The sequence below is a fragment of the Gallus gallus genome, chromosome 13 (assembly GCF_016699485.2).
Source record: "Gallus gallus isolate bGalGal1 chromosome 13, bGalGal1.mat.broiler.GRCg7b, whole genome shotgun sequence".
Lineage (NCBI taxonomy): Eukaryota > Metazoa > Chordata > Aves > Galliformes > Phasianidae > Gallus > Gallus gallus.
This window is the reverse complement of record NC_052544.1, coordinates 17616225-17633071: the sequence shown is the minus strand read 5'-3', so window position 1 is coordinate 17633071 and position 16847 is coordinate 17616225. Positions and strand designations below refer to the sequence as shown.

The following is a 16847-nucleotide window of genomic DNA, read 5'->3' as shown; positions in this document are numbered from 1 at the left end:
AAGCCCGTTTTTAAAGCTGGAAGCAAAAATCAGTAAGCTCAGCAGCAAGAGGGCAGCTTGGCCTGAAGAAGTGATGTGGTGATGTTGGGGTTCTGCAGAAACACCATCAGAGCACAACCACTGCAAAAGTTCCCTTCTGATCCGGAGTACTGAGCTCAGCTGGAGCCCGGCGGGTGCAGAAGCGGTGATGCGCAATGGCTTGGCCTGTACTGGCGTGCAGGAGAAACATCAGGCTGTTCTCAAGGTCTGCTGTGTTCTGTACGAGCTTCTAGCTTGGCAACAGGAGGCTCTGAGGTTTCTTCACTGTGCTTTCATTTCTTTGGTCTCTGCTTTCAGGTTTCTTACTGGCACACAGGTTGCTCCTGCTCTTGCGGTTTGCTCCGTGTACGAGTCAGGAACCAACTTGACGCTGCTCCTATCAGTGCCAGCCTTGTCTGTATGGTTTGATAGCGGCTGCAGAACTGACCTCTGGAATATCATTAAGCTGACGCTTGTTGAAAAAGAAACAGAAATTTGCAGCAGCCTGTCTGCGGGCTTTTCTCCAAGCTTTTCATTCATTAGCTGTACCAATATTTGGAGCAGTCTCGTTCCCTTTTAAGGTCTTGTTTAGACCCTTCTACCAGAATTCTGTAGTTGAGATTTTCCTTCAACAACTCTTCCCGATGTTTTCTGCTTCCACATTTCTTCCTCTGAAGCCTTCCATTTGATAAGCATCAGCAACCAAGCCCTTTTTATCTGCACTTCTTGCCTGAGAGGGTGGGAAGCTTCACATGTAAGTGTTCTTGTTATTGCATGGCCAGAAAGAATCATATGACTTTTTCCTACAACTTCCAAGTTCAGGAGTGCCCCTGAGCACAGCAGCCCTGATGGGAAGGGCCCCTCTGGCACACTGACCCCCCGCTATGGCAGGTTAGTGTGTCTGTGCAGCCACAAAGAGTTTGCTTGTGTTGAACTCTTTGCAGATTCAGAGCACACAAAGACTCCTTTGTTGAGATAAATTGAACTTCTTTGAATAATTTCAAGATTAAGAAACAGTGAGAAAGGTTAAGTGATCTACCCTTGACCAAGCAACTATTTGTTAGGAAAGCTGAGAGTGAAGGACTTGCTTGCGCAGTGGGCAGCAGGTAGAGGTGTATCAGGTAATTTTTCAGTGCACATACTCTTGGAGGAGGGAAGATTTAGGTTGGATATCAGGAGGAAGTTCTTTACTGTAAGAGTGGTGAGGTGCTGGAACAGCTGCCCAGAGAGGTTGTGGATGCCCCATCCCTGGAGGTGTTCAAGGCCACGTTGGATGGGGCCTTGGGCAGCCTTGTCTACTATTAGATATGGAGGTTGGCAGCTCTGCCTGCGGCGGAGGGGGGTTGAAGGTTGAGGATCCTTGAGGTCCCTTCCAATCCAAGCCATTCTGTGATTCTATGATACCAACGCGTCTTTTTTAATGGCATTAATTATGATTAAAGCACCACTATTTCTGCAGGAAGACACTGAGATGTGTAACTGCCCTGTGCTAACATAAAACCCATCAGTGTAGCACAGTACCAGGAAGATGCTTCAGCCTCACTTTACCCCATTGCAGGATCTATTGGAAAGTCAAAAACTGAGCTGTGGTTTCAGGCACAGTGAAGTCATTCCACCGTACTACTGCAAAGGCAGCCAGATGCCTGCCTCTGCTTCATCAGTGGGAATCTGAGCCCTGCCAGTTGATGTGAGGACAGTGAGAGTGAGCGCCCCTCCAAGCTGGAGGCGGCTGAGCCGGGGCAGTGCTGCAGAGGCTGCTCTGGGTGAGGGCTGTACCTGCAGCTGTTCTCTGCTCTGTGCAGGAGACCACCCCAGATTGGGGACCTGCTGCAACAGGGGCTGTAGTTGCAGAACGCTCAAGATTTGGAGGAACAGCACATTGGTCTGGAGCATTGCAGGGACCTTACTTAACAAGTGGAATTGAGCTCAGCGCAGGTGTCCATCAGTAATACTCTGTGTGGACTATACCCTTCTGAAATTCCATGCAGTTTTTCTCAAGTATTGCCATGCTGTTTGTCTATCTATCTATGTGGATTGCATCATGTATTTTACTATAATGAAGTCAGGAAGAGCTTCTCTGGAGCTCACAGACAGCACTGTCTGAATTGCTGTGGTGAGGGCATTCCTGGGCACTGACAACAAATAAATGCACCCTGCACGTCTCTGCTGGGCACCTGCAGGGGCAGCATGGCTGTGAGGGGTGGAGAACTGAACTTCACAGGCATGGCATCTCCTCAATGGTAAGGAGCAGCCTGTGGCAGCGCTCTGCAGGAGCTGCTCAGCATACAGGGCTCCTACTCTTCCACCCTTTTGTTCGGTAACATGGGTGGGGAGCACTTGGCTTGTTGTGCTTACCCCGGACTTCTCATCCCATCCTGCCGTGTGTTCTGCAGTGAAGTTGTCATTTCCAAGGCAACTGGCTGTGGGCCCACAAACTGGGGATTACAGCTTCCCCACAGGCTGAGGCTGCTCTGGGCAGCACGAGGAAGGTTCCAGCTTCTCCCTGGTGGAGCTGGAGCTGACAGGCCCTGCCCTGCAGTTGTGTGGCACCTCTCGGAGTGTTGGTGACAGAACTCAGGGTGAGGCAGAGGGCTGCTTCTGATGCAGAAAGAGGCTGAAGCCAACTCTGTTCTCTGTTAGTTTTCTTTTTCTGGTGCTCATAACATTTGCTATGACTTCAGCTTCCAGAATTTGTTTCCACTGCCAGTAATTTATAGCAGAGACACCAATCCAAGAGTAATCTTTTCCTTACCAGCAAATTTAGTGGGATCAAGAAATTGCAATTGTGCACAGCCGTTCAGAACAGTTTGAAATCTTGCATTGATGCTGAGGATCATAAAGCACTTTTATGGCATTGACTCATAACCTCTGTATCACCCCCTCAAGATTGCAGAGGAAAGGTTTTGGTTCTCCTTTTTTTTTAATCGTTGTGGTTCTGTAAGAATCCAGCTCAGCTCAGCCTGACTGTCAGAGGCTGCTGGGCCAGCCAGGCCTGCAGTGGCATCAGTTATGTGTGAGACCCGCAGGGTTCACCGTGATAGCTCTGAATGTGGGCTCCTCCCTTCCTCGCACTGCTCATTCCTGCCCTTCTGTCCCCGGCTTCCCGGGCAAACTTGCCTTGCCATTGCAAATGGCATCAAAGCAAGCAGCTTTTAGAATCATGGAATGGAGTTGTAGAATGTTTTGGGCTGGAAGGGACTTAAAGATGCCGTAGTGCCACCTCTGGATGAGGCCCCATCCAAGCTGGCCTTGAACAATTCCAGGCCTGGGGCAGCTGACAGACCCCATTTCTGACAGAAACGGCGTGAGGTCTGGAAAAGCAGCCCTGATCCCAAGGAGAGCCACCACGCAGACCACTTAGATCTGCGCTGCATCTGGTGCTTCACTTCAGGCACAAGCCTTCCCTATGCATACTCCTCCCTCGTTACCTCTGTAGGGAGATGGGAATGCAGCTTTTTCTGCTCGCGAGCAGTTGCTACGATGACCGGAGGAAACAGGAGGAAGAAACAAAAATCAAACATGCCGGCATTCTTCCTGGAGACGAGGCAGAGGAGCTGGAAAATACAGCAGAGCTTTGGCTGGCTCTGCCGGGCTGACTCGGGCTGTGGGCTCATCCAGAGCTCCCATAGCTCCGCTGGGGGAACGGCCAAATGCCATTTTACAGCAGGCGGGTTTGGAGTCAGTGGTGGATCTTCCCGTTCAGCTGAGGGGGAGCAGGAGCGAGGCTGAGCGGAGCACCTGGGCCTCCCTTCTGTGCCCTGCTCTGCCCCGGGCTTTGATGGTGACCTGCAACCCGGGCCACCACCCGCTGCCCCCTGTTGCTATCCGCATCCCGGCTCAGCGCCAAATGAAACGCGTCGCACGTGGGCGGCTGCGGGGTGGGGGCTGTCGGGCGCGGTGCGGCGCGGTGCTCTCCGAGCTGCAGGAGGGGCCCGCGGGTTGCAGCCTACGGGGGGAGCGGAGCCCCGAGGGGATGGCCCCGCTCTCTGGTGACATCCAGCGGCAGCTCACCGGGCCTCCCTGCAGTCAGGGAGCCGGCAGGGAGAAGAGCAATTCTTCTGGCCGGGAATCGAATCTCAGTCTGGGCGACCCACGTTGTCTTCCTGCAAACGTGGCTGTATACTGAATTCTTTGATGTATTGCTGGTTTTGTCCGGAATGAACTTCTGCAGTCAAGTTTCAAGCACTTGTGTCCCTCTAGGCCATTTACAGGCAGGTGTTACTGCCATGTGCACTCGTGTCTGCAAACCTGGTGCCACCTGCTTGCTCCTGTGCTTCCGTCCCGTTCCTTTTTGCCTCGCTGGGTCCCAGCAGCTCGCCCTGTGTGAAGGTGTGGGAGGGGAGATGGGGGCAGCTCTGGCCGCTAAGCCCTGGGGGGCCACAGCTGTGTCAAAGCTGTTACATTTGTGATCCGCCATGAAGCCAGGGCGTGCATGCCACTCTGCTGTGCTCTCCTCGTTGCTGTGTGTTTCTGAAGCGAGGCGCTGCTGGCGGTGGCGCTGGGCAGGGTGGTGGGGACCGTGCCTAAGTGCACAGCTGCTGGGCCAGCCCGGGGCTGCTGGCTTGTCCCGGCCCTGCCCTCACCCCGAGTGCACCACCAAAGGGAGGGCACTTGCTGAGTCACTCGGCTGGTTGCTCTGCAGGTTCAGGCTGTAATTGCGTTGTAGCTGGCTATAAGGCATCAGTCACTCATGTACAGATAGGGGTATATTCCATTTGACATGTTTAATTTCAACCTCATTTGTTTCTGTCAAAGAGAAGAAATAATTTTCCCCTCCCTTGATGCCTTCCCTGCATGCTGCTTGCTCAGGGGTATGTGGTCCTGCTGCTCTGATGCAGGGCTGGGTCTGTGTCCTGCAGTCTGGGGTCTGTTCATCTCTCAGAGGCCTGGCAGGCCTGTTGGGGCTGGAGGGGTCTTGGGGGACGTTTGTGAAAGCAGTGACATCCCATTGTGTTAGCGAGTGTCAGAGCCGGCAGCTGACAGCAGGCTGGCTAACAGGGTGATAGGGCTCCTGGGGGATTCCCCACTCATTTTCCGCAGTCACATGAGTAAGTTCATGCATTTGCAACTTTTGAAGACAGCAGTTAGATTCTGCCATCATTAAATATTTTGGAGATGCAGTTTTGTCCGTATCTAATAGAAATTCAAGGTGCTTTTGTATTAATTTCCCTTCTTCTCTCTGTTCCTGGCCCTGCTGTACTTCAGCTCAGCTGGAGGTTCAGAAGTCTTGTCCAGTTGGCTGAAGCCAAATGGCGTCAGGGCTGTTCTTAATTTCCTCCTGTGAAGGGCGCAGGGTAGTCCACAAACCTCTGGGTGCCCGCAGCCAATGTTTTAACAGGGACAGTGTCTTGGTGTGTGCCAGGGGCGTGCTGGAGTCGCTGTGTTCTGATGATCGGGGCAGACCCTTCCAGACCTTCTGCTTTTCCAGAACCATGATTGCGTTCTGCAAAGCATCATCTCCAACAGGCGTGGAGTTGTTGGTTTTGTGAATGGCACCACTGGTAACCTCAGTCTAAAGGAGGAGGAAAAAGACAGTCCTGAAATTACACATCCTCGACAGGACTACAGAGCTTAACGTCTGTTTGGACAGGTGATTGCAATCATGTGGTGATCCAGCTGGGGTGCAGTGGCAGTAATACCTGGTGGTTTTAACATGATAGTTCCTTGAAAACATCAGCTCCTGACCTGGAAATGTAGCTTGTCTCCGGCCATAACATTGCTTAATTTCTCTCCTTTTTTCCATTGCCAAAAACCCAATGTGTATTCCAGCCAGGAGAAAATTAAGCTGAGTTGCTCCACTGTGGAAAAAAATGTGTCATGGTCCCCACATGCCTTGTACAGCATGGGGGCTCTTCTGCTGCCTCCTGGCAGACCTCGTGTGTCCAGGGCGAGCAGCTGAGTTTCAGATTCTGTCCCATTCCTATCTATCTGCTCCTGAGAAGGAGTTGGAAAGGCTGCAGAGTTCCATGTTGCCTCCGGGAAATGATGTGAATGGTGGGAATGATGGGCAAGCTAGCATGATGGGGATAGATAGTGAGTGTTTTCCAGTAACTCAGCCAGCAGGCTCTTTTCTCACTTTCCTGTGGCTGTAAAGTTGAGCATCAGAGTTTGGGAAGGCTGGAACCAGCAGCACTGACAGCATGGTCATCAAACGGGGGAGCACTCATGGCTGGGAGCCGAATCCCCCCTAGAGGTGGCCAGGTGTGCTCAGAGGTACCCCAAGGTAGTTCAGAATCTGAGAACTTGACTGTTAAGAGAAAAGAAGGGGTGGTTTTATGTAAAGAACAAATACAGGAGGAAGGAGATGGTGTGCGTGGGGATGGGCTGTCCTGACATGCCTGCTGAACGCTGTGATGCTGGAGCCCTGATTCACTCCATGAGTGGTTACATTCACCAAACCTCTGTGCCTGTATGGAAGAGCTCCACTGACCACAGACATGTAGGCCTCGTGAACCTATTTTCATCCCTTGCCCAAGGGTTGGATCAGCAGCTTCCTGTCTTCATGGACACTCTTTGAGCCTGGCGGCTGAGCACCGACAGGCCGCAGTCAGACTGAGTCTGTTTTGTTTCCAAGTCCTTGCATCAGTGTATGGCCATTGCTCTGCTCACACCGCTGTTGTTCCTCGCCGTGCTCCTTTCACCCACCTCGGTGGCACATTAATATCTAACTGCAGTTGTCTCTCCCTGCAGCTGTGCTGGGGAAGTTATGAGCTGTAAGGGTATTGCTGCTTTGAAGTACCTTATCACAATGGGCTGTGCTTCTTGTTGGGAACACTTTGAAGCATGAGAGTAACACTTCTCTGAGTGCACCTGAAAAAGTCCCTACAAAAAAGAAATCTTTTTCCATGTGGAATGTTTGGGGCCAGCTGAGGTGTGTTTGGCCGTGTAGTTATGCGGGTGTCACACAGCAACCAGGAGGAAAGCACATCTCCTGGGGGGAGGGCTGTGAGGTCACTGTGGTTGGCCAACATCCCGGGGCTGAAACTGCCTGAGTGCTGAAGGCTGCGGTGTGCGTCTGTGTCTCATCTGTCTGCCAGTGACTGATGAACTGCTGCTCTTGGTCACTGACAGCACAGCACGTCACAGGGAACCACGCGGTGTGGGGATGGCTCTTCAGCTTTCTGCAAAATAGGTGTGTGGAGTTTCAAGAGGTTTGGTGAGAAGGATTGGGTGTCCTTGTACTGCAGGCCCAGCCAGTCTTATCTCACCAAAATCCATCACCAATTCTTGGAGCGTTGCAGCGCCATAGCAGGAATGGTGCCACGTCCCTTCCCTGCTCTCTCCTGGGTCACCGGGACTCCAGCCCAGCCCCTCTCTGACTCCCCTTCTGGCACCTGCAGACTCCCACAGTAGATGAGTGCAGTAGGGAAGGAGAGGGGGGAGGCTTTCAGCCCTCTCGGTGCTCCCTGGGCTGCTCTGGCAGGGGCATGGAGTGGCCAGCAGTGGGCCCACTGAGCCAGGCAGCCCAGGGAACGTTGCAGATACCCTGGAGGTGCTGGTAGTGGTGGTAGGTTGTGGAGAAGCTGCTGACTCACTTTAAGCAGGTGAATGTTTGTCAGATTTGGAAGAAATACGCATCCAGTGTGACTTTGTAAGAGCCTCAGGATGATGGCCGTTTTTGGAACGCAGAGGTCGGCAGCGCTGCCAGCACCGGCGGTGTTTACAGAGCACCAGGTGGTGTGTGTGATGTATTGTAGGGGATTGTTGTTTTTGTTTTAATGTTTTTGGTTCTTGAGCTTTTGAAGAAAACAGATAAGGTGATTTTTGGTGCCCCATTTGTACCAAGGAGACTATTTTTTAGAAATCTCTTTATTATTATTATTATTACAAAGGCAGCGTTTAGCTCGGAAGGAGCCCCATTCGTGGCCAGTTTTGTTGGTTGCCGCCTCTGCAGGCAGGACCCGGGCACAGAGTTAGCATTGAGCAGAGCGGCCGCGCTGCCCAACCTCAGCGACCCGAACCTCGGGACTTCCCCAGGAGGGGGGCCGGGCTGAGCCCGGCGCGCTGCCCGGTGCCGGCCGAGCCGCGTCGGGCGTGCGGAGCCCGGTGCGGGAGCGCGGCTCCAGACGGGCGGTGCGCGGCGAGCCCGGTGGGTGCCCGGTGAGCGGTGCCGGTGCGGGGGCGCCCCCTGGCGGCGCTGCGGGCGGCGCGGGGCGGGGCGGGGCGGGCCGGGCTCCCGTCCCCGGTGGCGGCGGGCACGGTGGGCGCGGCGCGGCGCTGCCTTTGTGCGGAGCCGAGCGGAGGGCAGCGCACGGCGGCGGGCAGCGCGGCGCCATGTCCTACCAGGGCAAGAAGAACATCCCGCGTATCACGGTGGGGCTGAGCGCGTCGGCGCCGCCGGTGCCGTCGTCCCTTTGTGCGGCCGGGGACGCGAGCGGCGGGGGTGATGCGGGGAAGGGAGAGCCCCTCGCCGAGGGCCGGGGAGGCGGCGCGCAGACAAAGAGCCGCCACCCGCGCAGGTGTCCGCGCCAGGCAGAGCCGTGCCGAGCACAGCCCCGGCGGAGCCTCCGCGGCGGACGGTGCCGATGACCGCTCCTCGGGCAGCGCCCGCGGGTCCGGCCCGGCAGCAGCCCGGGAGCTGCTTCTCGTCCTCCCGTCGAATCGCGGTCCGGGCGCAGCCGTCGCGTTCCGAGCGGGGATGCGGACGCGGGAGGTGCCGGCCGGGCGCGGGCACTGCGGGCGGCCGCTCCCCGTGGGCAGCGCGGCGGGGTCCCTCCCGCCTGGCAGCGGCAGCGCCCACCGGGCCGTGAGCGCGGAGCCTCTGCGCCGTTTCCCATTGTCCCCAGCAGCGCGCGGCCGGAGCGCAGGTGGGGTGGGCGAGCGGAGAGCCGCCGGGCGGGGCCGCAGCCCGGGTAGTGCGTTTGCATCCGTGGTCTGCGAGATGCTCTCTGTGCTCATAGGTAGTGCGGATTCTGAGCCCATCTCCTTTCTCGCCGCGTCAGGTGCAGCGGTCCCCGTTGCTAGTGCAGCGGAGCAAGGGACCGCACCTATTAGAACGCAGTGCGTTTGTGCCACCACCCAGCGAGAAGAAAGGCGGCTGACATGTTTCCTTTGAAGCTGCAGGCAGTCCAGCTGCACCGAAGTCGCAGTGGTGCCTCTCCGTGCTGATTTCTCTGGTCCATCTCATGCCTTCCTCCGTGGGGTGCAGCCGCTTTCCCCCCAGCCCTCCCTAGAGGAGCCGTATTGGGATTTCTTTCTGGGAAGCGAGGGGGGCTTTCATCTTTTGTTGGTGGCTTTCTGCCGACTTCGTATTGCCCGTTTTTCCTCCTGAGGACGGCTTTGGCCACTTGAAGAAAAACGAAAGACAGGGCAGAGGTTCGTTATTCTTTTTACTGCACAGGTGCGAACAAATTGCTCCCAAAGTACAGCCTTCATAAAGAGAATTTTTTTTTTTTCAGTGCAGATTCTCCACCCAATTGCTCTAATAAAGCAACATTGCCTTTTGACAAATCTTGGCTTTTCTGTATCCCACACCACAGTGACCAGAACTCTGCTGTTGCAGGTGGGATTTCCCGCATTCTCAGGGGTTCTTTCCACAAGGAAAGTGCAATCCACTCAACAGGTGTAAATATGTGGGTATGTGGGGCTGGTTCCTGTTCCTCTGGAATCCAGCAAGGACTTTTTTCACTGCAGTGGGGACAAAGCCTCACAAGTTGCTTTATTCTCTCTGTTAAATCCTTTCCTCAGCCAACCAGAGCTTGAATCGCTATGAGCGAATGGCATCTTTGGAGCTGACACCACAGGTAGTTCTCTCCTGTGACCTATGCATCTTGGTGGTGGCCGCCTGGGACCTGCCCTGAAATTTGGGTCAGGTGCCCACTGTGTCCTGAACACGTGCTTTGAGGTGCAGGGTAAGCAATGAAGTAGTCACGGGCTGTGTGGTCTTCTCTCTTTTAATAGTGTGGCATAAAGAAAATCTCAGCTATGGTGGCTTCTCTAGAAGAAAGGCACTGCAGTTGCTTTATGCAGATTGTGCCTCCCCTGGGCATGGTTTCACTTGTTTGTTCTTCCTCCTTGTATTTCCATCTCAGGGGCTGTTACTGCCTGTCAGGACGCATAGCGTCAGCTGAGCTGTGCTTGTTAGAAGAGGCTGTGTTGTGCCATTAGGATGGGGGATAGCTCAGGGACCTTTCCACAGCTGACAGGTTGTAGAAGTGCCTCGTGCTGGCAGTAGCTCACCTGTAGGTCTCAAACGAATGGCATTGCTGAGCCTACAGAGTAGTGCCTTCACTGCCTGTTGCCCCCAGAGCAGGCAGACTTGGTTTTTTTGCAGGTATTAGAGATCATAGTGGTTTTACTTCCTGGCAGCTAGTTCTGACAGTGATCTGTGGAAAAGCAGTGTTTGTCTGATGGATCAGTTGGAAAAAGTGAGGGGTGCATGTGTTTGTGTGGGGTAAATTGGTGTGGAATTACTCCCAACCTGGACTGGAAGAGGCTGGTCAAAGCGACACCTGGCGGTGGTTACAAGCGAGACTGTGGCCATTGAAAGGAGGTTTGGAAGTCTGGGCGTGTATGTTGGTGGCAGCGTGGATTAAAAAATGGGGAGGAGGGGGGGAGGATAATGAAGTATTTTGGCTTTCTCAGTGCCTGCTTCATCAGCTCCAGAGCTCTTCACTGCAACTCACGTTGCACACAGTGCATCAGACCCCGGTAGATGTGGTGCTACTGTCCAGATGTGTGCTGATCTTGTGGCACTGAGCTCAGGATCATCCCAAACCTTCTGCGTGTTTATTAGCTCCCCCCACCCTGATATATTTTCTTCTGTTGACAGTGTTTTCCTATCCCTGCAGAAAGAGAAGTAGGGGGTCAAAGAGGGGAAATGCCTTAACATGATTTCACAGAATAACTATCAATGGAGCTGTTGGATGGAACAAAATATTCTGGTCTTTGTGCTTTGGTCTCAAAAGCCTTTTCTATCCCAAGTGGTCTGGAGTTCCCACATCTCCTCATGGTGTGGGCTGTGCTCCCCCCTTTCAGCCGTCTCGTTACGGCCCACAGGCGGCATCTCTGCGATGTCTGCACCCTCTCTTGGAAATAAAGAGGTTTGCATAGGGCCCGTTGGCGTCTTGTGTGGGGAGAAAAGCCTCAGTTACCAACTGGGCAGTTCTGTTCCACACCTGGCCATAGGTGATGGGGAACGAGGAGTTAGATCATGGCTCTGCTGGCACTGCCATTCCAGCCCAAGGCTTTTCAACACTCTTGTGTAGTCCCTTAATAAGGACACACGGAGCTGCTGATGCCACACCTTTGCAATTAGTGTCTATTCGTTTTCAAGATAAAGAGTCATGCACCTGCTTCTGTGCTACCCTAATGATGCCCTTGTGCTTTGTTAGTGAGGTGAGCAATGCTCCTGGCTGGATCCAGCATCCCTCTGGAAGCAGCTGCCTCCCTTTCCTGCTGCACATCTCACCAGGAGATTTTAAGAGGCCTCCTGATACTCCAGGAACTCAAACGGGCAGATGATGCTTAAAAGCATCAGGAGCAGAGTGTGGGCACGAGGAAATGGGTAATGGTTTTGAAAGCTTTTTAGAACTGATCCCAATTGCAAGCAGGCAGAGTGTCCAGCACACAGATGGAGCTGCCGAGCAGGGCGGAGGTGTGGGGTGGCAGAGATCCCAGTGGGAGCCGCGGCGCTGTGCCCTGGGGCACCTCACGGCCATGGGCTGCTCCCAGGTGTGGCCCTTGCAGAGAGCCGGGCTCCTGCCTGCCGCCATGCTGGGCCCTGGCACACGTGGCACCGCGCTGCCGGTGGGCTGGGAGGAGAGGGGCTGACAGTGCCAATGGCACGGCCTGACACGGCCTGGCAGGGGGATGCGGTGGGTGTGGAGAGGCACAGCCGGGTTCTGGTGGGGGAACAGTGGGCTTATTGTGACCTGGGGTCACTCTGGATGCGTGTGCTGCAGAAGCTGCCTATTAATTCAGATTCATTTCCTCCAAACTGTTTCATCCTCTTCCTTTCTGCTTTCCTGGCCTCTCGATGTCTGGATGCTGCCCTGAATAATGCAGAGCCTGGAGATGGGGCGTTGTCAGGATGTTCCTTATTTTACTGTTATATTTTTCCTCCTTGTTAACGGGTTGGTACCAGCACAGCTCTGCTGCTGCTGCTGCAGTGGTGCTGTGGTGGGCAGGCATGGGGCAGGCCCCATGGCAGAGCCTGACCCCCGAATAAAGGCATGTTTGTGCTGCAGCTGTAGTGATGAGTATAGCACCTTTATTTATTTAGCAACTAACTGAGCAGCCCTTCATGTCTGCCACAAAGTGACTGTTTGCATTTGTGTGTGGGTGTATTTTTTGACTTCATATTAGCAGTTTATTCATCAATTGTTCCATTCTGCTTCCTACACCATGTGCCCTTTCTCTGGCCTGATGAGCAATAAGAGGCAGTCAGCATTGGTGTGTGCTGATGTTTCTGCACTCTGGCAAGAATGGACACCATGGACTTCAGCGGGGGAACTCAGGAGGTGCGAAGGCTGTGGGTGTTGCATACCGGAGTCTGGTTGTGGTTTTGGGTTTAGGCAGGTTGGCTCTTTTCTTTCTCTTCCAGCAGGCTAGCTAAAACGAACAAGGGTCTGCCATGGCATATGGGGGAAAAGGAGAAACCGTGCATAGAGTTAACTGGAGTGTTGTGTTTCTGATCATAGCCCTGATTTACAGTCTGTGCCTGATACTGCTGCATGGTAGTTGCTATCTGCCTTTCTCATAGTGATACTTAAACACCGGTCCTTTGCATCCCTAGGAGCCGCAGCTCAGCTGTTTTCCCTCGTGTCTGACAGGCTATGAGGATATGTCTGTGGTCCCGCTTCATTCTTTTAGTGTTTTCTGAACTTGAAATTGCAGTATTGTTAGTGAGATGACATTTGTACAGAAGCAGAAGGGAGGACAGGTGCCCTGTGCTGTGGAGGAAGAGAATCAGTGGTCCATTAGCAGCAGTGTCTGTGTCTGAGGTCCATGGCCCCAGGCCTGGGCATCCCCTGAGGTGTGCAGCTGGGTGGGCCCAGACCTGGTGCTCCTGGCCAGCGTGCCTGGCTGGGCTGCAGCAGAGACAGATGGGAGTGAGGGGTGCCTGCGACCTTGATGCCACCAGTCAAGGTAGCAACTCCGTGTGTAGCAACAACCTGCTGGTTAGCTCCATGCAAACCTCTGCTAGACCTCCGTGTTCCACCTGCAGTCAGGAGAGAGGAGAGCTGAGCTGGGGCTGCTCGGAGGGGACTGCGGGTGTGAGGGGTCAGGCACGGCTCCAGCCCTGGGCTGCAGCGGGCTGAGGGTCCCGGTCCAGTGCTGCCGGTAACCTTATCTTGGCTGTGGAGCCTTAGGCTGCTTGAGGCTGTCAGTGCTGCCAGGGAGAGCCCAGTGAGGCTGAGCTGCAGCGGCTGAGCGCACCGTGCTGTGTGCTGCCTTCCACACCCAGTTCCTTTGTCTGAACCGCTCACAAGTGAGACTGCCTTGCAATGCGCACCAGCCTTTGCCTTTGCTCTTTGGCGGCTGTGCGCTGCGGGGTGTGAGGGGATTCTGGTGCTGTGAATGGCCGTGCAAGAGTGATATTTCCAGAAATCCCCCGGGGGGAGCAGATGCAGAGCAGCAAGCCCAGCTCCCGTAGAGGAATTAACTGTGCAAGCTCCTCAAGATGCGCGTGCACGTGAACTCTGCGGAGGCTGTCAGCAGCTGGGTCTGGGCTTGCGCTGTGGTGGTGGTGGGGAGAGGAGGGGGTTCACACCCTGAAACTGAGGCTGCAGGCACCTGCAGGAGCAAAGGGGAAAGTAAGGGATGGTTGAAAGCTGGGAACGGCGCTGGATGTGTTTTAAGCAGTCAAGAAGTCTGCATATCCTCTGGAACAGCAAAAGCAGATAATGTCACCTGAACACGTGGCACCCAGGTATGAGGTCAGGGTGTTACCCCGGTACCACGTGCAGCCAGCGCTCAGAGGGAGGTGGAAGATGGACCTCATGTTCCTCAGGATAGAGTGTGCCCTGCAGCACGGTGTCTGTTCTCTCAGTTGCCCACGTCCAGAAGTGTGAATCCAGGAAGGAACATAAGAGCATTTCTGGTCCGGGTGCCGTTCAGTCCCTGTGCTTGTTCTGTTTTCCAAAGGTCATTGCAGATGCAAACTTCCTGAAGTATCTGCTGTTGCAGTGGGCTGTGTGCTGCAGTAGGACAACACCCGGGAGAAGCACTCCATTGGCAGCTGAGAAACGTGTGTTGCCTGCTGCTGACTTCTGCTGTGTTTTTCTCTTCACAGAGTGACCGTCTCCTGATTAAAGGGGGGAGGATAGTCAACGATGATCAGTCATTCTATGCTGACATTTACATGGAAGATGGTCTCATAAAGTAAGTGTGGGACTTCCACAGTGTGTTATTTCTGTCTCCCCTTAAATTAGCTCCAGGTTGGATGGTTATTGGCTTTTCGTGGATGCGGTCTGCATCCTGCTTGCCAGCTGTTGAAACCTCGCAGCTCATTTTGGTTGGAGGCTCACCTCTCCACCTGTATGTGGACATGTTTACGTAGTGACTCCAGTGACTGAATTGCAGCTGGACTGGTGACCTTGTGGCTCAGTGTCCACTGTATGACAAAGCTGTATCTAATTGCATCAGGAGCAAGGCTTGTCTTTGCCTCCTGTGTTCCCCAGTGTCACCAGTGTTAGCATGAGTGACCCCACCCAAGATCCCATTCGTTAGCACTAATGAGGAGTGCTGTGCTGCAGGTTATCTGCCTCCCTGAGGTTTTCAGGAACTGCAGGCAAACCTGTGGGCCCCTCCGGCTTCTTCACTGGTTACAGAGGTACAGTGATAACTGCTGTCTAAAAGCTGCAGTTCAAAATTAGCAAATTTTACATGGGGACCAGCTCCAAACTGGGTGAACTGAAAGAACCGGGGCAATTTGCAGCAGAGGGACTTGAAAAGCCATTGCTTGCTCTGTGCTGAGAGGAAAACAGCAATATTTTAAAAATCCAGCGGTGGATAAATAATTTTCAGGAAGTGGGACTGTATTTTTGTGAGGCTGTTTTTAGCCCAAGGAAGAGAGCAGTCTTCATTGACTGCTGCACATACCTGAGCATGGCCCAGAGTCAGCTTCAGGTCCTGCAGTGGAACTGATTTTCTGGGTATTCCTGGGCAAATCCCTTGGCCTCGTCAGCAGCACGGAGGCTGCGGAATTCCATTGCCTTGGAATTGAAACACTCTAACAAATGAATTCTGTTAAAAATAGAGTGAGCAGCTTAAATCTTCTGGGGAGGGATTCAGCTTAAAAAGCGGTGGGAAGAGCTGCTGGTGTATTTCCGTGAGGACACTGGAGCAAGCAGTTCTGTCTGCAGAACTTGTGGGATTCCAAAGAAAAAACTGTAAAGTGGATATGTTGAATTAAATGCAAAAGTGGAATTTGCTGCTCAATTACCTCCCCAGCGTGCCAAGGAAATCAGAAGTCTTCCAGTAAAACCAGTGTTTCTTTTATCATGATTTATCAGGGAAGACTGAGGAAGGCTTGATGAAAATAGGATTTCTGAAAGAAGAGATTTGAAGGCTGAGTGCTACATATGGACAGATAAAGGGATTGAGGGGGTGGGGGGGGGCTGAGCGAAGGGAGTCCCTGCATTCAGGTGCCCTGGCCTGCAGAAGAACTCGTGTGTCTGGGGAGCAGATCAGTTGTCCTCCTGAGGGCTTTCAGTATGAGCACTTTGAGCTCTGAGTAGATGTACAGTGGAGTTTTAAGGTTGTTCTTTTCAGATGTTTTGGTGTACCTGGGGTCTTGCCTTTACTACTGCATGGGCCTGCTGGTAGCATCCTCTGGGGAGAGCGAGGGCAGCAGGTGGGAAGGAAGGTCCTGCGGAGAGGGTCTGTCCTTTGCCCACAGGGTTTTGTGCTCGGAGCAGCATTGCCAGACCCTGCCGAGCCCTGAGCTGGCCTAGCAGCTGTGGCATTACGGTGGGAAATCATCTTTCTCTGTAAGTAAGCCTCAGACTTGAGCCTTACTTAAGGTGGGCAGAAGGACGGGGGTGAGGAGAGATTAGGGGTGCAGCTTACTGGAGGGAGGGCTGCTGCCGAGGCTTGGGGAGCACTTGTCCCAGCTGAGTTGGTGGGACTGCTGCTCTGGGAATGCTTGCAGGTGCCTGGCTCCTGGTCGGTGGGGCGTGAGGTGACCTGGGCAGCTTCTCACCAAACAGTGCAGAGATCTGAGTGTTCATCAGACCATGCTCCTGGCCACCCTGAGCCGGTGCTGCCCCAGACAGCTGGTGTCACAACAGACACTGCTAAAGCAGGCAGACAGATGGCAGCCCTCCCAGGACTATGCACACTGCAATTTTGGGCAGGCCGGACAACCTCACAGTCGGCTGCTCAGTGAGGTGGTCTCACCTCTGGCTCCCGGGATGGAGCAGGGCATTCCCAGCTGACATGTTGATCCATTATGTGGTATCTGGTTTTCCTCTGTGTGTGGCTCACCGTCTCTATGTGGTCTCATTAGGCAGATTGGAGACAACCTCATTGTCCCTGGAGGGGTCAAAACCATAGAAGCCAATGGGAAGATGGTGATCCCTGGAGGAATTGACGTCCACACTCACCTGCAGATGCCATACAAGGGGATGACAGCAGTGGATGATTTCTTCCAAGGGACGAAAGCAGCCCTGGCTGGTGGGACTACAATGATCAGTGAGTGCAGCAGGCAGGTCCCATGTGTGACAGCACCCAGCAGGCTCGTGTGCTTTTGAGTGTAGATAAAGCACTGCTGCATTCGGTTCTATAGCTCTGTGTGGGATCTGTTTGATATTGACTTCCATGACTTCTGAAGATATATTTCTTTTGTTCAGAGGGTGTACAAAGAGGGCTGTGCTGGAGTTCCT

General features: G+C 53.8%; 1 protein-coding gene across 3 annotated transcripts in view; it reads left to right on the top strand.

Moving 5' to 3' along the window:
* Positions 1-16847, top strand: part of DPYSL3 (dihydropyrimidinase like 3) — a 30544-nt gene that overhangs the window by 1188 nt on the left and 12509 nt on the right. The window contains exons 1-3 of one of the 3 annotated variants that reach the window (NM_204493.2): positions 8197-8331; positions 14255-14343; positions 16472-16656. In NM_204493.2, the coding sequence (NP_989824.2) occupies positions 8293-8331; positions 14255-14343; positions 16472-16656 (313 nt within the window). In that variant the 5' untranslated portion in view covers positions 8197-8292. Of the gene's footprint in view, positions 1-8196; positions 12480-14254; positions 14344-16471; positions 16657-16847 lie in introns of those variants that run through there. The other 2 variants (XM_025154782.3, XM_015293987.4) reach the window with 2 other exon arrangements.